This window comes from Sminthopsis crassicaudata, chromosome X (assembly GCF_048593235.1).
Source record: "Sminthopsis crassicaudata isolate SCR6 chromosome X, ASM4859323v1, whole genome shotgun sequence".
NCBI lineage: Eukaryota > Metazoa > Chordata > Mammalia > Dasyuromorphia > Dasyuridae > Sminthopsis > Sminthopsis crassicaudata.
The window spans coordinates 6,740,554-6,762,040 of NC_133623.1; the positions used below are offsets into that span (position 1 = coordinate 6,740,554).

General features: G+C 54.2%; 1 protein-coding gene across 4 annotated transcripts in view; it reads right to left on the bottom strand.

Annotated features, from left to right (window-relative positions):
* The window catches only part of LHFPL1 (LHFPL tetraspan subfamily member 1), a 50,928-nt gene that overhangs the window by 16,154 nt on the left and 13,287 nt on the right, over window positions 1-21,487 (bottom strand). The window contains exons 1-3 of one of the 4 annotated variants that reach the window (XM_074278648.1): window positions 12,636-12,796; window positions 9,621-9,705; window positions 5,538-6,065 (exon numbers count right to left, since the gene is read on the bottom strand). In XM_074278648.1, coding sequence (XP_074134749.1) covers window positions 5,538-6,065; window positions 9,621-9,660 — 568 coding nt within the window. In that variant the 5' untranslated portion in view covers window positions 9,661-9,705; window positions 12,636-12,796. Of the gene's footprint in view, window positions 1-5,537; window positions 6,066-9,620; window positions 9,706-12,635; window positions 12,797-21,487 lie in introns of those variants that run through there. The other 3 variants (XM_074278645.1, XM_074278646.1, XM_074278644.1) reach the window with 3 other exon arrangements.

Below are 21,487 nucleotides of genomic sequence, written 5' to 3' on the forward strand. Positions count from 1 at the left end.
TAGGCCCCCTGCGGCTAGGACTGCTTTGGCTAGGACTGCTATAGCTAGGCCCCCTGTGACTAGGACCACTATGGCTAAGACTGCTATGGCTAGGCCCCCTGCGGCTAGGACTGCTATGGCTAAGACTGCTATGACTAGGCCTCCTGTGCTAGGCCCCCTGTGGCTAGGCCCCTGCTGCTAGGCCCCCTGTGGCTAGGCCCCCTGCTGCTAGGACCCCTCAGCCCAGGCCCTCTGTGGCTAGGACTGCTATGGCTAGGCCCCCTGTGGCTAGGACCACTATGGCTAGGACCACTATGGCTAAGACTGCTATGGCTAGGCCCCCTGCGGCTAGGACTGCTTTGGCTAGGACTGCTATGACTAGGCCTCCTGTGCTAGGCCGCCTGTGGCTAGGCCCCTGCTGCTAGGCCCCCTGTGGCTAGGCCCCCTGCAGCTAGGACTGCTTTGGCTAGGACTGCTATAGCTAGGCCCCCTATGACTAGGACCACTATGGCTAGGACTGCTATGGCTAGGCCCCCTGCGGCTAGGCCCCCTGCGGCTAGGACTGCTTTGGCTAGGACTGCTATAGCTAGGCCCCCTGTGACTAGGACCACTATGGCTAAGACTGCTATGGCTAGGCCCCCTGCGGCTAGGACTGCTATGGCTAAGACTGCTATGACTAGGCCTCCTGTGCTAGGCCCCCTGTGGCTAGGCCCCTGCTGCTAGGCCCCCTGTGGCTAGGCCCCCTGCTGCTAGGACCCCTCAGCCCAGGCCCTCTGTGGCTAGGACTGCTATGGCTAGGCCCCCTGTGGCTAGGACCACTATGGCTAGGACCACTATGGCTAAGACTGCTATGGCTAGGCCCCCTGCGGCTAGGACTGCTTTGGCTAGGACTGCTATGACTAGGCCTCCTGTGCTAGGCCGCCTGTGGCTAGGCCCCTGCTGCTAGGCCCCCTGTGGCTAGGCCCCCTGCAGCTAGGACTGCTTTGGCTAGGACTGCTATAGCTAGGCCCCTTATGACTAGGACCACTATGGCTAGGACTGCTATGGCTAGGCCCCCTGCGGCTAGGACTGCTTTGGCTAGGACTGCTATAGCTAGGCCCCCTGTGACTAGGACCACTATGGCTAAGACTGCTATGGCTAGGCCCCCTGCGGCTAGGACTGCTATGGCTAAGACTGCTATGACTAGGCCTCCTGTGCTAGGCCCCCTGTGGCTAGGCCCCTGCTGCTAGGCCCCCTGTGGCTAGGCCCCCTGCTGCTAGGACCCCTCAGCCCAGGCCCTCTGTGGCTAGGACTGCTATGGCTAGGCCCCCTGTGGCTAGGACCACTATGGCTAGGACCACTATGGCTAAGACTGCTATGGCTAGGCCCCCTGTGGCTAGGCCCCCTGCAGCTAGGACTGCTATGGCTAGGCCTCTTGTGCTAGGCCCCCTGTGGCGGCTAGGCCCCCTGCTGCTAGGACCTCTCAGCCCAGGCACCCTGCGGCTAGGACTGCTTTGGCTAGGCCCCCTGTGACTAGGACCACTATGGCTAGGACCACTATGGCTAAGACTGCTATGACTAGGCCTCTGTGCTAGGCCCCCTGCGGCTAGGACTGCTATGGCTAAGACTGCTATGACTAGGCCTCCGGTGCTAGGCCCCCTGTGGCTAGGCCCCCTGTGACTAGGCCCCCTGCTACTAGGCCCCCTGTGGCTAGGCCCCCTGCTGCTAGGCCCCCTGTGGCTAGGCCCCCTGTGGCTAGGACCACTATGGCTAGGACCACTATGGCTAAGACTGCTATGACTAGGCCTCTGTGCTAGGCCCCCTGTGGCTAGGCCCCTGCTGCTAGGCCCCCTGTGGCTAGGCCCCCTGCGGCTAGGACTGCTTTGGCTAGGACTGCTATAGCTAGGCCCCCTGTGACTAGGACCACTATGGCTAAGACTGCTATGGCTAGGCCCCCTGCGGCTAGGACTGCTATGACTAGGCCTCCTGTGCTAGGCCGCCTGTGGCTAGGCCCCTGCTGCTAGGCCCCCTGTGGCTAGGCCCCCTGCGGCTAGGACTGCTATGGCTAGGCCTCTTGTGCTAGGCCCCCTGTGGCGGCTAGGCCCCCTGCTGCTAGGACCCCTCAGCCCAGGCACCCTGCAGCTAGGACTGCTTTGGCTAGGCCCCCTGTGACTAGGACCACTATGTCTAGGACCACTATGGCTAAGACTGCTATGGCTAGGCCCCTTGCGGCTAGGACTGCTATGGCTAAGACTGCTATGACTAGGCCTCCTGTGCTAGGCCCCTTGCGGCTAGGACTGCTATGGCTAAGACTGCTATGACTAGGCCTCCTGTGCTAGGCCCCCTGCGGCTAGGACTGCTATGGCTAGGCCCCCTGTGGCTAGGCCCCCTGCAGCTAGGACTGCTTTGGCTAGGACTGCTATAGCTAGGCCCCCTGTGACTAGGACCACTATGGCTAAGACTGCTATGGCTAGGCCCCCTGCGGCTAGGACTGCTATGGCTAAGACTGCTATGGCTAGGCCTCCGGTGCTAGGCCCCCTGTGGCTAGGCCCCCTGTGACTAGGCCCCCTGCTACTAGGCCCCCTGTGGCTAGGCCCCCTGCTGCTAGGACCCCTCAGCCCAGGCCCTCTGTGGCTAGGACCACTATGGCTAGGACCACTATGGCTAAGACTGCTATGACTAGGCCTCTGTGCTAGGCCCCCTGCGGCTAGGACTGCTTTGGCTAGGACTGCTATAGCTAGGCCCCCTGTGACTAGGACCACTATGGCTAAGACTGCTATGGCTAGGCCCCCTGCGGCTAGGACTGCTATGGCTAAGACTGCTATGACTAGGCCTCCTGTGCTAGGCCCCCTGTGGCTAGGCCCCTGCTGCTAGGCCCCCTGTGGCTAGGCCCCCTGCTGCTAGGACCCCTCAGCCCAGGCCCTCTGTGGCTAGGACTGCTATGGCTAGGCCCCCTGTGGCTAGGACCACTATGGCTAGGACCACTATGGCTAAGACTGCTATGGCTAGGCCCCCTGTGGCTAGGCCCCCTGCAGCTAGGACTGCTATGGCTAGGCCTCTTGTGCTAGGCCCCCTGTGGCGGCTAGGCCCCCTGCTGCTAGGACCTCTCAGCCCAGGCACCCTGCGGCTAGGACTGCTTTGGCTAGGCCCCCTGTGACTAGGACCACTATGGCTAGGACCACTATGGCTAAGACTGCTATGACTAGGCCTCTGTGCTAGGCCCCCTGCGGCTAGGACTGCTATGGCTAAGACTGCTATGACTAGGCCTCCGGTGCTAGGCCCCCTGTGGCTAGGCCCCCTGTGACTAGGCCCCCTGCTACTAGGCCCCCTGTGGCTAGGCCCCCTGCTGCTAGGCCCCCTGTGGCTAGGCCCCCTGTGGCTAGGACCACTATGGCTAGGACCACTATGGCTAAGACTGCTATGACTAGGCCTCTGTGCTAGGCCCCCTGTGGCTAGGCCCCTGCTGCTAGGCCCCCTGTGGCTAGGCCCCCTGCGGCTAGGACTGCTTTGGCTAGGACTGCTATAGCTAGGCCCCCTGTGACTAGGACCACTATGGCTAAGACTGCTATGGCTAGGCCCCCTGCGGCTAGGACTGCTATGACTAGGCCTCCTGTGCTAGGCCGCCTGTGGCTAGGCCCCTGCTGCTAGGCCCCCTGTGGCTAGGCCCCCTGCGGCTAGGACTGCTATGGCTAGGCCTCTTGTGCTAGGCCCCCTGTGGCGGCTAGGCCCCCTGCTGCTAGGACCCCTCAGCCCAGGCACCCTGCAGCTAGGACTGCTTTGGCTAGGCCCCCTGTGACTAGGACCACTATGTCTAGGACCACTATGGCTAAGACTGCTATGGCTAGGCCCCTTGCGGCTAGGACTGCTATGGCTAAGACTGCTATGACTAGGCCTCCTGTGCTAGGCCCCTTGCGGCTAGGACTGCTATGGCTAAGACTGCTATGACTAGGCCTCCTGTGCTAGGCCCCCTGCGGCTAGGACTGCTATGGCTAGGCCCCCTGTGGCTAGGCCCCCTGCAGCTAGGACTGCTTTGGCTAGGACTGCTATAGCTAGGCCCCCTGTGACTAGGACCACTATGGCTAAGACTGCTATGGCTAGGCCCCCTGCGGCTAGGACTGCTATGGCTAAGACTGCTATGGCTAGGCCTCCGGTGCTAGGCCCCCTGTGGCTAGGCCCCCTGTGACTAGGCCCCCTGCTACTAGGCCCCCTGTGGCTAGGCCCCCTGCTGCTAGGACCCCTCAGCCCAGGCCCTCTGTGGCTAGGACCACTATGGCTAGGACCACTATGGCTAAGACTGCTATGACTAGGCCTCTGTGCTAGGCCCCCTGCGGCTAGGACTGCTTTGGCTAGGACTGCTATAGCTAGGCCCCCTGTGACTAGGACCACTATGGCTAAGACTGCTATGGCTAGGCCCCCTGCGGCTAGGACTGCTATGGCTAAGACTGCTATGACTAGGCCTCCTGTGCTAGGCCGCCTGTGGCTAGGCCCCTGCTGCTAGGCCCCCTGTGGCTAGGCCCCCTGCGGCTAGGACCACTATGGCTAGGACTGCTATGGCTAGGCACCCTGCTGCTAGGACCCCTCAGCCCAGGCACCCTGCGGCTAGGCCTCCTGTGCTAGGCCCCCCCACGTCTAGGACTAATGTTGCCATGACTGCTAAGGCTAGGACTGCTATGGCTTGTAGCTAGGACCCCTCAGCCAGGGCCCCCTTTGGCTAGAACTCCTCATCCAGGGTTCCCTGCAGCAGGATGAGGGGATGTCCCTGGAGTAGATGAGGATGCCAATTAGGCAGGAAATGACAGGGTTCCTAAGCTCATAAACCAGAAGGAGCTCGATCATGGCCATCATTTTGGCAGGGGGAAACTGAGTCCCTGGCATTGGGGAAGGCCCGAGAAAACAAGGACAGACCCAACAGTGGTCCCAGAGCAGGGAGATGACAAGGGTAACAATCCCAATAAATCGATAACCCCAACAATAACGAGAACGACATTAACAGACCTTCATGGAGGTTGGTTTGCTGAGCTACGAGCTACGGCCTCTGCCTCCCTGACACCCGCCAAGCCTATCAGCGAGGCACCAGACCCCCCCCAACCAAGCAAAGAGAAGGGCGGCTCAGACTCCAGCCCTCACTTCCTGGTCACGTTAGGCCCCTGATCTCTCCAGAGGGCTTTCTCTCCAGAGAGCCTGGGATGAGGCAGCAGACAGCAACACACCAGAGGGCCTGCTCCTCCCCCTCATTTCTGCCCTGCTGGGCCAACATGATGGCTCTAATTCCACCATTAGAGTCATTCCTTGGGCTGACAGCTAAAAGTCATACCTTTGGGGGGCAGGGATTTCTGGGAGATGGAATCTGGGCAAAGGGGCCCATGGTGTGGACGAGTCAATGGGTGGAGGAGGAGAGGCGCCTGTGGGCCAGCGCCACTGACTCAGGCCATTTTCTCCATCCCGCCTTGCCAGAGGGGGGGGGGGGAGATGCCGGCCTGCATTCGCTGGTAGCCCTAGGCTAGGGAGCTCTTAGGAACTCTGAGAGCCCATCTGGAAGCCCTGCCCAGGCCCACCCGCTCCCAGGCACCCAGCCTTACCTCCCACAAATTGGGCGGCTCCCATGCATCGGCCCATGATCCTGGAGATGAGCTCGTCCATGCAGCAGCCCAGGATGGCCCCCAGTGCCACCAGGAGCAGCAGGGCGCAGCCGGTGCCCGTCACCACAGTGCACATCTGCCAGGCCAGGCTGGGGATGGCGTCGAAGTTGGCGTAGCGGCCACACTCTTCCACCATGACCAGGCTACGGCCTTCACCCCGGACGGGGTAGTTACAGCGCCGGAACATGCTGAAGGACACCGGCTTCCCGAGCTGGGAGCCGAAGAGCCAGTAGGGCAGGAAGTAGCTGGTGGTGCTGGCCACGGCCGTGAGCAGCGAGAGCACCGCCCACAGGATGCCCACCAGGGTGAGGCTCCCCTTCATGCTATCCACCGGCAGACTGGAACCGCACATGAGCACCACTGGGCTGCGGGCCTCGGGGCAAAGCGGGATGTGCTCTGGGGTAGGCTCTGGCCCCAGGCCTTTTGGGGCTTCCTCTCCCGTGGTGCTGACGGACTTTCTCCCCGCTGCTGTGATGGGAGAGGCACACACTATTAGAAGAAGGAAGAAGAAGGAAGAAAGAGAAGAGAAGAAAGAAGAAGGAAGAAGAAAGAGATAAAGAAGGAAGAAGAAAAAGAGGAAGAAGGAAAAAAAAGAAGGAAGAAGAAGGAAGAAAGAGAAGAAAGAAGAAGGAAGAAGAAAGAGATAAAGAAGGAAGAAGAAAAAGAGGAAGAAGGAAAAAAAGAAGGAAGAAGAAGGAAGAAAGAGAAGAAAGAAGAAGGAAGAAGAAAGAGATAAAGAAGGAAGAAGAAAAAGAGGAAGAAGGAAAAAAAGAAGGAAGAAGAAGGAAGAAAGAGAAGGAAGAAGAAAAAGAGGAAGAAGGAAAAAAAAGAAGGAAGAAGAAGGAAGAAAGAGAAGAAAGAAGAAGGAAGAAGAAAGAGATAAAGAAGGAAGAAGAACAAGAGGAAGAAGGAAAAAAAGAAGGAAGAAGAAGGAAGAAAGAGAAGAATGAAGAAGGAAGAAGAAAGAGATAAAAGAAGGAAGAAAAAGGGGAAGAAGGAAAAAAAGGAAGAAGGAAGAAAAAGAAGAAAGAAGAAGGAAGAAGAAAGAGATAAAGAAGGAAGAAGAAAAAGAGGAAGAAGAAAAAAAGAAGGAAGAAGAAGGAAGAAAGAGAAGAAAGAAGGAAGAAGAAAGAGATAAAAGAAGGAAGAAAAAGAGGAAGAAGGAAAAAAAGGAAGAAGGAAGAAAGAGAAGAAAGAAGAAGGAAGAAGAAAGAGATAAAGAAGGAAGAAAAAGAGGAAGAAGGAAAAAAGAAGGAAGAAGAAGGAAGAAAGAGAAGAAAGAAGAAGGAAGAAGAAAGAGATAAAGAAGGAAGAAAAAGAGGAAGAGGAAAAAAAGAAGGAAGAAGAAGGAAGAAAGAGAAGAAGGAAGAAGAAAGAGATAAAGAAGGAAGAAAAAGAGGAAGAAGGAAAAAAAGAAGGAAGAAGAAGGAAGAAAGAGAAGAAAGAAGAAGGAAGAAGAAAGAGATAAAGAAGGAAGAAGAAAAAGAGGAAGAAGGAAAAAAAAGAAGGAAGAAGGAGAAGAAAGAAAAGAAGAAAGAAGAATATATGCCGTGCTCAAAAAGAGCTTGAACTGAATTGAAGGGGGGGGGGGCGTCAGTGACTCCCTTCCAAGGGTACTCAGAAAGCTTCCTGCTTCCTATGGGCTCCTCAGGGCCTGGAGATGCTCAAAGGAGGCCCATCCCCCCAACCTGAGGGGGCGGGGCTGGCAAAGCCTGGGGGGGGGGGGAGGTGCTGACTCAGTCACTTCTCTGGGCAGAAGTGGGAAGATGTCTCCCAGATACTGTCCAAAACAGTGCCCCAAAGCCATCTCCCGGCAAGTTCACGTCTGAGGAGTGTCCCCTGCGGCCCTGAGGACCCTTGTGTGGAGGGGGAGAAGCAGCATTTCTTAAGCACCTACAATATGCCAGGCAGGCACTGTGGTAAGTGTTTTACAAATATTCTCTTATTTGATCCTCATAACTACCCTGGGTTAGAGGTGCTATTATTATCCCCATTTTACCAGTAAGGAAACTGAGGATTTGCCTCTCTAAAGATAACACTAAGAACTGCCATTTCTACCTCATGCCAGCCTCCCACTGATTTTATGAAATAAATATTGTGGGGATCATTATTCCCATTTTACAAATGAGGAAACTGAGGCTTGGAAGGGGAACGTGACTTGTCCACGGCTGCACGACTGGTCAATTTCTGAGATGAGATGTGAATCCGGGTCCTTCCTGATCCTCCCAACAACCACTTGGGGTAAACACTACAGAGCTTGACAAGTGTCTTTACAGATGAGAGGGAAAGGCACTTCCTTATCCATGGCTACCAAGCTAACCGGTATCTGGGAGGGGTCCCAAAGTCTGGAACGTACCGGTGGGATGGAGGAAAGGAATGGGGGGGTGAGGGAGGGGGCAGAGACAACAGAGATATCTACTGCCCGGGTACCCCGAGGCCACATCATCTCTCTGTCCTGGGCCTGGAAAGGACATGTTGTAGTCCCCGGCTTCTGCGTCTGAGGCCGGGGGACTCGTGAAGGCCTCTCGGTGGTCTGCTCTGGCCTTTGAACACTCACTGGCAATGTGTTCTGGGGGCATCCCTCCTAAAGCTCTCCTGCTTCCATCAGTGTCCATGTCCTCTCTTTGGGGGCTTAGGGGAAAGAGCCAAGATCCGCTTGCTATATGTTCACAGAGCCTCCAGTCCCACACTGGACACCCAATGGCTCGTTAACAGATCAAGCTGGGCATGCCTACAAGCATCCGTGGTCTGCCATCCGCCCTGCTGCTGCCTACAAGGGCAGCCCTTGCCCTTCCCCGGTCACTCTGGATTCCTCCCTCTTCCTCACCTGCCCCCACCAATCAGGCACCAAGGCCTGCGGCTTCTGCTTCTGAGACAGTTTGCTGACTCTTCACTCCCCCAGACCTTAATGTGAGCCTTCACCCCCAGCGAGGGGGTACCAAAAGAGAAGAGCCAGCTTTGACTGAATTGTTGGGGACTTAGAAGGAACTGAGATTGTGTCCTTCCTCCCCTTGCCTTGCCCCCGGGAGTGACCGAGAAGTACATTGTCTTTTTCAGATGGGGAAACTGAGGCCCACTTCAGCAAATTCGCAATGTTGGAAGTAGATGCCTCTTCTCCAACTATCAGCTCTTTTGGACATAGCTGGCCATACCCGGGCTCCCCCAAAGCTCTGTGGGAAGGGTTGTCCAGGCTCTACTCTTTCCTGTTTCTCTGAGCAGGGCCCCCTATCTCCGCCCTTTATCTCTCCTGCCCACAACCCAGATGCTGCTGGCATATGCCCTTTGGAAGTGAACTACTCTCACTGGGCTCTCTACTCCAGGCCTCTCTCCAGCCAATCAAGCTCCTCCAGCCTCTCCTCCCATTTCATTTCCCATCATGCTGTGAAGATTCTGACATCATCTGGAAATTAGACAGCCCAGCACGGTACTGAGGAAAGAACCCTGGGCTCAATATCCAGTTATACTACCCGCTAGCAGTGTGACCTTGGAGTAGTCATTTCATTTCTTTGGGCCTCAGTTTCCTCCTCTGTAAAATGAGGGGGGTGGGTCAGATGACCTCTGAGTTCTCGATCTCGGATCCTATAACTGGCGTGGCAAAGGCACAACTCCTCGGCCTTCCTCTTCTGCTCCCATCCCCACTTCCATAGTGGAACTACAACTCATCTCCCCTTTCCCCGCCTCTGGCTCCTCTGCCCCTGGAGTCCAAAGTCATGGAAGCTCCTTGGATTTTCCCTGCCCTGAGCCCGCTCTCTCCCTTTCGTCTGGCTCTCCCGTTCTGGCCGCGCTGAAAGGCCACCAATGGTAGGAAACCTCTTGGAGGAAAGCGTGGCCAGCAGGTAACAGGGGTGGCCCGGTGACTCTCCACCGAGACAGTGGCATAGATGAAGCTGCCTAAAAAACTGGGGGGTGGTACAAGAACCAGAAGTGACCCCGGCCAGAGATGTGGAGAGTGGCAGAGCTGGGCAGGTACCCCGTCTTTTAACAGAAGGGGAAACTGAGGCCAGGAGAGGGGAAGTGACTTACTTGCCCAAGTTCCCACAGCTAGCTCTTGACAGGACCACATAGTAGAATTAGGGGCAGCTAGGTGGTGATGGGTAGAACACTGCACCTGGAATTGAGGAGATAGGAGTTCAAATCTGACCTGAGATACTTAGGAGTTGGGTGACCCTTAACCTCTGTCTCCCTCAGTTTCCTCAACTGTAAAATGCAGATGCTAAAAGATTCTCCCTCCCGCTATTCTCCCGAGGTCCAAGTAAGACAACATTTGTAAAGCGCTTAGCACACAGAAGCAGTAACTGTTCCTAGAACCCACATCTCCTAGGCCCCTGTTCTCTCCACTTCACCATCCTACCTTTCCTTAAAAGAAAGCTTGGATTGATTCTGTAAAAAGGAAACTTCCCAAATCTGAACACAGGGCCCCGCAACCTGCCCGGGGGCCACTAAAGATGGCCCATCATCCCTTCTGATTCTCAGGGCTGGACTTGGAGGCAAAGGGCTGGCTCTCACCGAGCTACTTTTACTCGTGCCAGTCGTGACTTATCTGCAGATCAGGGGTAAGCGAGATACTTTCAGATGGATTTTTTTTTTCTTTTTCCTGAGGCAGTTAGGGTTAAGTGACTTGCCCAGGGTCACCCAGCTAGGAAGTGTGAAGTGTCTGAGGCTGGATTTGAACTCAGGTCCTCCTGACTTCAGGGCCAGTACTCTATCCACTGAGCCACCTTGCTGCCCCTCGGATGGATTTTTAAAAGAAGATATTGTGTCATAACAGGAAGGCCCCCGGGATGGCTGATCCCATTCCTGCAGTGTGGGGGGTGACCTTGAGCACGGCAAGGCCAGCCGAGAGGAAGCCGGCCCTCATCAGCCAAGGTTGGACGGGAGGAACCTCAGCCTCTTCTAGGTTCTTCCCTTTCATGGGGGCGTGCAGGGGACCCGGACCTGGGAGCTTGCTTGGAGCTACGGGGAATGATGCTGAAGGCGGAAGAAAGGACCCGGGTTTGAAATAGAAGACAGACCGAGGAGGAGAGGCCGATGCTGTGGCGGGTGAATCTGAGGAGGATCCATCTTTGCTCTGGAGCCAAAAGGACATCGTGGAGCAATGGCCCTGCCTGGGGAAGGGGAGAGGGGGCAAAAACTACCTGCTCCCTGAGGGACTCCAGGCAAGTCACTCATTCTTCCATCTGTAAAATGGGGATAATAATAGCACAGATCTCATAGTGTGGTGGTGAAGCTCAAATGACAAAATGTCTAATAAACACTCTCTACATAGATACATATCAACTATTTTTCCATCTGTAAAATGGGCATAGTAATGGCACAACTCATTGTGGTAAAGCTCAAATGGCAAAATATACTGGCAAACCCTCTACATAGATATCAGCTAGTTTTTCCATCTGTAAAATGGGCATAATAATGGCATCCACCTCACAGCATCGTGATAAAACTCAAAGTATAAAACATGGCAAACGCTCTCTACTTTGCAGATAGCAGCAAATTTTCTCTCCTGGTTCAGACACCACTGTTTTACCAACTGAGGCTCCCAGAAGGGCAGAAAGCAGCTCGGCCCCACCCCCAGGGAATTCAACCACCAGCAGGGGCTGGGACTGGGACTCAGCCCTCCCCCTTCCCCCTCCCCCTGGGTTAAGACACTTCCTTCTCTAGTCACTAGACGGCCCGACATTGGGGGGGGGGGGGCTCCTTACCGCCCGCCGGAGCTCCTGGGCCCCCAGTCCCGCCCCCACTAAGTACCTGTACCGCAGGTCCGCCTGATGGGAAGGCCGCAGACCACGCCCCCAGCCCCAGCCGGGGCAAGCTCCCTCCCTGCCCCCACTCCCCGAGCAGCCCCCCCTGAGCGTCTTCCTGCCCTCTCGCTCCCTCCCCAGAGGCTTCTCTTGCTCTTCTTAATTCGCTTGTCCAGGAGCTGAGGGCGTGGGGGGGGGGGTGAGGGGCGGCAAAGGCAAAAGGCCTCCTCCAGCCTCCCCCCGCCCCCGGCCCGCCCGGGCACGAGGAAGGAGCCGGCGCCGGGACGGCACGCAGGGTTAGGGCCAATGGGGCCCGTCCGGAGCTGTCCAAAAGCGGCGTGGCTGCCCCGGCCCGGCTGGCGGGCGCTCCGCTGGGCCCCCGGGGGACCCGCGGGCAGAGGCGGGGGCCGCTACAGAGGCCCCGGCATCCCTTGGGGTTCTCAGGGCTGGACTCGGAGGCAGAGGGCCGGCTCCCACTGAGCACGGCCGCTGACCCTCGGGCCGACCCCGGCCGAGCTCTCCTCCCCGTCTGAGCCTCAGTTTCCTCATCTGCCGGATGGAGCGTTTGGCCTGGAGAGTGCCCGCGCGGCCCCGCGGCTCCCGAGGCCTCAGTCTCTGAGTCCCCGGCCTCTCCCCTCTCCCCCGCCCCCCTCTCTCTTCCCTCTTTGCCTTCAAGCCCCGAGAGCCGGCCCGGGAGTTTAACCTCCCACTTCTTTTCTTTAACGGACTCAGGGGGAAGGAGAATGGGAGGGGAAGGGTGCGTGAGCCCAGGCCCGGGCAGAGCCGGGGGCGCGGGCATGGACAGGAGCAGGGGCAAAGCCAGGGGAATTGGCAGGGGCAGGGGCATGGACAGGATCAGGGGCTGGGGGAAAGCCAGGGGCATGGACAGGAGCAGGGGCACGGGCATGGGCAGGGGCACGGGCATGGACAGGGGCAGGGGCAAAGCCAGGGGCAGGAGCAAAGCCAGGGGCATGGGCAGGGGCACGGGCATGGGCAGGGGCACGGGCATGGACAGGAGCAGGGGCTGGGGCAAAGCCAGGGGCATGGACAGGAGCAGGGGCAGGGGCAAAGCCAGGGGCAGGAGCAAAGCCAGGGGCATGGGCATGGGCAGGGGCACGGGCATGGACTGGAGCAGGGGCTGGGGCAAAGCCAGGGTCATGGGCATGGGCAGGGGCGGGAGGCACTGAGTGCGCTGCGCGAGCTGGGGCGCGGGGCAGGGGTAGGAGGCCGCCCTAGGGGTAGACGGTGGGGGGGGCGGGCACTTTTAGCCCCCCAGCCGGGCCGGCCGGGCCCCTCTTACCCTGCAGGCTGGCAGAGCCGGGCGGGGGCGGCGCCTGTGGCGCCCGGGCTCGGCCTGGCGGGGTCCGCGCGGGATGTGGGCGCGAGCTCCGGGCCAAGTTCTCGGCGCTGGGCGGGCCGGCGGCTGGGCTGCGCTCTGCCACTGACGGCCCGGGGGCGGCCGAGCCGCTCCTTTAGCGAGAGGGGAAGAGTCCGCCCACCTCCCGAGGGTCACTGACGCAGGCTCCTCCCGCCCCCTCGCACGTCCGCCCGCCCGGGGCCCCCCTGCCCCGCTCCCCCGCCCCTCCCCCTCAACTCCAGGCTCTCGGCCGCCTCCACAACGGCGGCTTCTCTGCCGGTCCGGCTCTCGTCTGCAGCTGGAAGGGGCCGCCACACTCACGGGACGGAGGGGGAAACTGAGGCCGAGGGAAGGGAGCCCTGTGGCCAAGGCCACGCAGAGCGTGAATGACAGAGGCGGCGGGTGAACCCCGCTTTTCTGGGGTCAGAGAGAGAGAGCTAAAGATGACTTAGCGCAGCCCTGCCCGGCTTCTACACTGTTAGGGACGGTCGGTGGTGTAGAACAATCTATAGCTCCCCAGAAGGGAAGGAGCTCCCGGATCCTCTTGTTTTTCACTCTCATTTGACAGTAGAGGAAAAACTGAGGCCCAGTGAAGTAGAATACCAGGTGTAATAAAGGAAGGGGCTCTGGGTTCCAATGCTGCTGCCGCTGCTCTGGGTCTCAGCTTCTTTCTCTACATCACATGACCTCTAAGGAGCCTGCCAGCTCCTTCTCTGCTCCTGAGAGGTAGAGGCCCGAATTCCCACGCAAGCCTCCCCAACTCCCCGGTCCCCCACCGTGCCAGCTGGCTCTGTGGAGTCCACAAGGACAAGGCCTGTGGCCCGTCTCCTTCTGTCGCTCTTAGTTCTTAGACAGTAGCAGGTACCAGTCTTATTATTCCATTTTACAAAGGAGGAAATTGAGTCCCAGGGGAGGTCACACAGCTACTAAATGGCCGAGTCTGAATCCAAACGGGGGTCCTCCATCTCCAAATCCACGTGCCTTACCAATGACGGGCATGGAAAACTCTTCCATTAGGAAATGATCCCTTCCCCAAAGTGAGTGTGGGGAGGAAGGGTGGCCAAGTGCCCACTTCAGCCATGCGGAGCCTCGAGGGGTCAGGATGTATACCCAGGAGATATTGGGCTGGCCCAGGGGTGCCAAAATAAAGCATCCGAATGGAGGCAGAGCCTAGACTGAAACGCCAATCTCCTGATGCACTTCTAGGCCGGGGCTCTGGTCACCTTGTGCGGTGAAGGCCCACCCCGGCACCTTGGCTTAGCCTGAGGTCAGGCACTAGTGCCCGAGCACGGCACTGAGCCCAGCATCCCTATCGTAGGGCACAGGGCAGGGGAGAGAGCTTCTGCCCAGCTCTCCAAAGAGCTGGATCGGGTGTCAGTAGGAGGCACTGGTACAGCATGGCAGCCACAGTGCTCCCCTCTACCTGGAGGCCCTGATACCATCACTGCAGAGGAACACAACCAGGACAAACCTCCGAGGCTGCAGAAGGAGGACATGGCCTCCAGGCTTAGAGAGACCAAGGCTGAAAGTGCCAGAGGCCAGATCTCAATCTAAGTCTGGGAAGTCAGCCCTGTCCCCGCTTTCCCTTCTCCCCTCTCCGGGTCTCACCCACAGGCCCCTCCGGGTCTCACCCACAGGCCCCTCCGGGTCTACCCACAGGCCCCTCAGGGTCTCACCCACAGGCCCCTCCGGGTCTCACCCACAGGCCTCTCTGGGTTTCACCCACAGGCCCCTCCGGGTCTCACCCACAGGCCCCTCCGGGTCTCACCCACAGGCCCCTCCGGGTCTCACCCACAGGCCCCTCCGGGTCTCACCCACAGGCCCCTCCGGGTCTCACCCACAGGCCTCTCCGGGTCTCACCCACAGGCCTCTCTGGGTCCTCCCATATCTATGGAGCTGATGCCTGGGACTCTGCAGCAATGAAGTTCAGTTCCACACTCTCATGCAGTTCCCTCTGTGAAGTGGGTGGGAGTCTGGAGCCCACAAGGGCAAGGCCTGTGGCCCGTCTCCTTCTGTCATCCCCCCCACACCCCAGTCCTGAGCCCCAGTGAATGCGGGACCTGTGAGCCCAGAATAAGTGATACTGCCGCAAAGTTGGCAAGGCCATTGGGAAGTCTTATCATCCCCATTTTCCAGAGGGTTGGTGACTCCCCCAATGTCCCCCTGGGCTGTGAGCCCAGACCTTCCCCACTGAAGTCAGGTCAGGCTTCCAAGCCACTGTGGCCCGAGACGGCTCTGAGAGGCGCAGTTTGGGAACTCACCATTGGATTTCAGGAGCTTCCCAGAAAGCACTTGGAAGGTGTGAGAAATTGAGAACTCCATGCTAAGAATCAGGATGCCAGCCCCCAAGATGCCCCAGTGTCTGCTGCTGGCCGGCCCTCTACTTGTACGGCAAAGAATAAATACGAACTTGTGACTGTCCAGAAAAAGGCACCTGATGGCCCCAGGAGATACAGCCTCCACTTGAGGTCAGAGTCCACCTCGCCCTGAGTCAAGGATCTCACCACCATAGCGGGAGGCCCTCTTTGGTACAACGGTTTAGGAACTTCCTTGGCCATGAGTGACTCAACCACATCCCAGAGGGCACAGAATTAGCACAGACAGACCAGAGGGTACAAGGGTGGCCCTGATGGACCAGAGGGTGCAGGGGCATCCCAGATGGAGCTGCGGCCACCCCACAGGGCACAGAATTAGCACAGATAAACTGGTTGCCATCCCAAAGGCCATGAGATTAGGCCAGACAAATGGCCAATTTCCTTGGTATTTGGAAGGCCAAAGGTTCAGGCCTCCCCGTGGGCCAGGAGCCAGTAATAAAGGCTCACCCATTCCCCTCCATTAGCTCCCCCCCCCTTCTAGTAAGGGCACCAGTATCCTCCCAGCATCCCGTTTTATAAACAGAGCCCTTCTGGCTTCAGCTTCTTCTCTTAGCACCCTGATTTACAGATTGGGAGAGTTGTCGATTCTATCTTCCAAACTTTCTCTCTCCGGGCAGCTAGGTAGCAGAGTGGACAGAGCTCTGAGTTTGGAGTCAGGAAGATCTGAATTCAAATCCAGTTTCAAATACTTCCTGGCTGGCAACTCTGGGAAAGTCATTGAACTATGTCTCACTTTTCTCAATTGTAAAATGGGAATAATAAATTGTAAAATGGCCCTCAAGGAAGATCAAGTGAGATAATATTTGTAAAGAACTCAGCACAGTGCCCAGCACACAGTAGTACTTAATAAATGCTTATTCCTTTCCTTTCCTCTTTTCCTCCATTCATATAATCTCTAACCTAAGTCAGGCTCTCTTTACCTCAGTCATAGCCTCCTCTATGGTCTCCCTGGCTCTATTCTCTCAAATGCAGCCTCCACAAAGCTACCAAAACTCTGATTAGGCTACTCACCTCCTCAAGTTTTGTGGCTCCCTATGGTTTCTGTGATTAAAGCCCTTCAAAAATGTGGCTTCAATATAACTTCCTTTTCTCTTTCGAAATTTGATATGCAACTGATGCTGAGTGAAATGAGCAGAACCAGAAGATCGCTGTACACTTCCATGCTGTATGAAGAGGTATTGTGATGGAAGTGGAGATCTTCAACATAAAGAAGATCCAACTCACTTCCAGTGGATCAATGATGGACAGAAATAACTACACCTAGAGAAGGAACACTGGGAAGTGAATGTAAACTGTTAGCACTACTGTCTATCTACCCAGGTTACTTATACCTTTGGAATCCAATACTTAATGTGCAACAAGAAAATGGTATTTACACACATATATTGTATCTAGGTTATATTGTAACACATGTAAAATGTATGGGATTGCCTGTCATCGGGGGGAGGGAGTAGAGGGAGGGAGGGGATAATTTGGAAAAATGAATACAAGGGATAATATTATTAAAAAAATTACTCATGCATATGTACTGTGGTAAAAAATTCTAAACAAAACAAAACAAAACAAAAAACAAAATTTGATATCAATGGCTAAGATGACAGAAAAAAATAATGATAAATGTTGGAGGGGATGTGGGAGAATTGGGACACTGATACATTATTGGTGGAGTTGTGAAAGAATCCAGCCATTTCAGAGACCATTTGGAACTATGCTCAAAAAAATGATCAAACTGTGCATTCCCTTTGACCCAGCAGCATTACTATTGGGCTTATATCCCAAAGAGATCTTAAAGAAGGGGCCTATATGTGCAAAAATGTTTGTGGCAGCTCTTTTCATAGTGACTAGAAACTGGAAACTGAGTGGCTGCCCACTGAGAATGGCTGAATAAACTGTGGTATATGAAGGTTATGGAATATTATTGCTCTGTAAGAAATGACCAGCAGGAGGAATACAGAGAGGCTTGGAGAGACTTACATCAACTGATGCTGAGGGAAAGGAGCAGAACCAGGAGATCATTATACACGACAATATCAAGATTATGCAATGATCAACACTGATGGGCGTGGCTTTCACCAACAATGAGATGATTCAAAGCAGTTCCACTTGTTCAGTGATAAAGATAGCATCTGCACCCAGAGAGAGGACTGTGGGAGCTGAGTATGGTCCACAACATAGCATTCCCACACTCTCTGTTATTGTTTGCTTGCGTTTTGTTTTCTGTTCTTTTTTTTTCCTTCTTGATCCGATTTTTCTTGTGCAGCAAGATCACTGTATAACTGTGTATACATATATTGGATTTAACATATATTGTAACATATTTAACATGTATGGGACTACCTGGCACCAAGGGGAAGGGGGGGAAGGACTGGAAAATTTGCAGCAAAAGGTTCTGTAAGGGTCAATGTTGAAAAATTACCCATGCAGAAGCTTTGTAAATAAAAAGCTATAATAAAAAAATGGATATCAATACCCTTTTGGAAGGATTATTTCCCAAGGACTCTCCTCTTCTACCTATTTCCCCACTCTCTGATGCTAGCCCATCACTTCCCTGAAGGAGGCGGGATATCCATCTGGTTCATTGTCTTTCCTGGGAAGTCACACTTGACCACAGCATTGATTCCAAAGTCTTTTGAGGCTGTCTGCCTTTCAGCGACTGTGATCCTCATGCTAATTGTACCCCTGGATCTGCTCATATTTCTTTGCAGAAGCTCATCCAGCTCTTTCAAAGATTCTCTGAATCTTGGCAATAATATTCCATTGCATTCATGAATCATTCCCCAATTTATGGACACCTTCATCGTTTCTAGTTCTGCTCTACCAGAAAAAGTGCTGCTATAGTGTACACGGAACATCCCCCTCTGTCTTGGAGCTCCCCGGGAGGATATACTTAGTAATGAAATCGCTGGGCAAGGGTATGGCCCGTTTTAGTGACTTTCCTGCTACAATTCTAAGTTGTTTCCTAGAACAGTTAACCAATACAATACACAGCTCTACCAGCAGAGTCTGTGTGCAAGTTTTCCCATGATCCCTCCAGCTTTAGCCATTTGGGCCTTTTGTTATCTTTGCCAATTTGACCAGTGGAATCCATCCCACTTTTTCAACTTATTTCATTTTCTGGTACGTTCCAGTCCAACTGGCCAAGTTCTCCTGGTACACACTCTTCTGGACCTTGTTTCCATAACTCTGCACATACTGTTCTTCCTGTGTGGAATGCTGGCCCACCTCTTCGTCATCTCAAAAGATCTAGTTTCTTTTAGACTCAATTCATCCATTACTTCCTGGAAGAAACCTTTCCTGATCCCCCTAGTTTGTACTTGCTCTGTTTCTGTCTCTGTGTCTCTCTCTCTGTCTCTGTGTGTGTGTGTCCCTCTCTCTCTCAATCTCTCCCTCTCTCAATCTCCCTCTTTCAATTTCCCTCAATTTCTCCTCTCACAATCTCTCGCTCTCTCAATCTCTCTCTCAATCTCTTTCAATCTTTCCTTCTCTAAATCTTTTTTTTAATTTAATTTTTATTTTATTTTATAATTATAACTTTTTTTTTGACAGTACAGATGCATCTAAATCTTTTTTAATCTCCTCTCTCTGTTTCTCTCTCTGAACCCCCCCCTCTCTCATCCAATTATCATGTACAAACTTCTATTTATAGGAGATATCACACAGAGAGACAACTATAGGAAAGACCTGAGTTCAAGAGTCAACTCTCAGACATACTGGCAAAGTAACTCCTTAATTCCGCAATGCTCTAAAACTAAAAATTGTACAGAAATGACCAGCCTGCTTTGGGAAAGGAATTTTCCTTACGTGGGAGTTCCTGATTCCAGAGAAACCAGAGATCTAGTCCCTGAGCCTCCTACTTCTCTGCACAGTCTATCTTCCCAGTAGAATGGCAGTTCCTTCCAAACACAGTCTATTTGGTTCTAGTATCCCTAGCACCTAGAACAAAGTAGATACTTAAGAACCAATTGTGGCCATTGACTTTCCAACAATACTTCCCTGTCCATCATTTCCCTGGATTTTCCAATATCCCTAGGCAGGAGGCGGGCAAGGATTAGGAAGAGGACTGTGGAATTCAGAAGTCATCCACTTCTAACCCTCATATTATAGATAAGGAAACTGAGGCTCAGAGCCATCGAAGTGACTTCATTCTGTCCAAGAGAAGTGGTCGGGCCAGAACCCAGGTCATATGATTCTCAGCAGAGCATTGGTTTCTCCTCTAATCACTTAGAGTGCTGGAGAGTTGACCCCATCTCCATGACCCTTCTCCCATAATCCTATCTAGCTAGGTTAGAGAATTGTCAAGAAAAAATAAAAGGGAAACAGTGGCCCCAGATCAGAGCCAGAGGAATGCTCTTCTATCTAATCTTTGGGGTAGGAAGCTGAATTCTTCTCATCTTAGCCTTGTCCTTTCCCCTAGACTCTGGTGAGCCAATTTGCCTTGTTGCAACTTTGGGATCTCTCCCGCTCTTCTGAAGAGTGTCTCTGGGAGGGAGGAGGAATGGGCCACATAGGTCATGTTGGCCCTACCCTTCCCTCTTCCAGGGCTTTCCCCCAGAATCATGAGCCTTGATGAACTTTTATGGGAAGGAAGAGATCACACCCCCCTTCCCAGCTTCAAGTCCTCTGACTGCCCCAGCCCAAACGGCAATGAGCGGCAGGAGGTAGAGGAAGACCGCGGTCCCCGGAGGAGCCCAGAATGGGCCATCTGAACCCCACAGCTGTTGTCTGGGTTTCTGGAGGTCACAGGAAGGGGGGCAGCTACTCTAAAAAGACTCCTCATCAAGAACAAAAGAACACAAAACAGTTTTTTTGAAGAGAAGATCAAAGGAGACTTAATACCACTGTTTGGGGTAGATAGGAGAGTGATAAGGCACAAGAGACAGTTGACAAGGATAGTCAACTTTTGGATTGCTTTGGTTTTCTTTGCCAAGGAGAACACACTTTGTACTGGAAAGGACAGAACAAACCGGGGTTAATAGGCAGCTGATGCCCAAGATAAGGCGGGACACGGCAAGACAGTACCCAGCTGTCCTTGATGGGCTGGGCACATCAGGGCCAAATTCCATTTGAGGTCGTTTAAAGAACAGGCGTGCTCAGCGACTGAGTCACTGGCCTTGATCTCTGAAGGAGCTCCAGAGGGGCCCAAGGGGGCCCAAGGGACAAACTGCCGGCCTGCTTCTGAAAGCAGAGGCCTTCAAATTCTGGGTCAGCGGGCCTAGGGAAAGCAAAAGGGCGCCAATGTCCATAAAGTGCTTTGGAACCCTTCAAGTATTGTAGGAATAGGGGCTGTTCTTATTTTTTCTGGAAAGATGGAGGCCAAATTATCCCAAGGATGGCAATCCGTGAATACTTAGAAAGGGGAGGGGTGGTCACAAAAGAGCCAGATCAGGGCTAGCCAAACCAGTCTCAGAACCTCGTCGGCCACGGTTACCAGGTAGGAGACAAGATCACTTACTTGGATTTTTAGCAAAAAATCTGAGCAAGTTCTTGAGTGTGACAGTATCTCCTTACTCCATGCTGGCCGGCCCTTAAGTCTGGAATACTCTGCCCCTCACTTCTGCCTCTTTGCTTCTCTGCCTTTCTTGAAGACTCACTTCCAATCCCACCTTCTTTAAGAGGCTTTTCCCAGTCCCCCGCCACCCCTCTACTGCCAGTGCCTTCCCCCTGAGCTCACCTTCCAGCTACCCTGTTTATATCTTGGATGTAACTAGTTGAGACTGTGAACTCTTTGAAAAGAAGGACTTTTACCTTTCTTTGTATCCTTAGCTCTTAACACGCTGCCTGGCACACAGTAGGTGCTTAATAAGTGCTTGCAGACTGGCTGACAAAATTTTCCCACCGATCCCTTTAGTGATTGAGGAGAGATGTTCTTCAATAGATTCTGAATTGTTTAACTGGATAGACCCACAGGGAGCTAGGTGAAGAAGACCCAAGTTCCCATCTAGCCTTAGACATTTATTAGCCTTGTGACCCTGAATAAGTCACTTCATCCTGTTTGCCTCAGTTTCTTATCTGTAAAATTTCCTAGAGAAGGGAACGGTAAAACCACTCCAAGATCTTTGCCAAGAAAACGTCGAATGGGGTCTTGAAAAGTTGGACACACTGAAAGGACTCAGCAATAATAATAGGGTAGCTATCAATGGGTAGATGCCAACTTGAAGGGAAGTTTCTAGAGCCTCAGGGCAGGGGTCACCAAGGTAGGGAGCCTTGTGCCCACAGAGAGCCACGGCATGACCCCACGGGATCGACTGATTGGAAGATGGAGTATATTCCTCTTTGAAAGCCGATTGTAAACTTCTGGCCAATAGAATTCAACCAATCACCACGCAATAAGGTGCTACTTGGCTCTTTTGGTACTGACTTCTTATAGTGTGGAGGACAATTTTAACCCAGCTCAAATCCTCCCTTTCCCAGGAGGCTTTT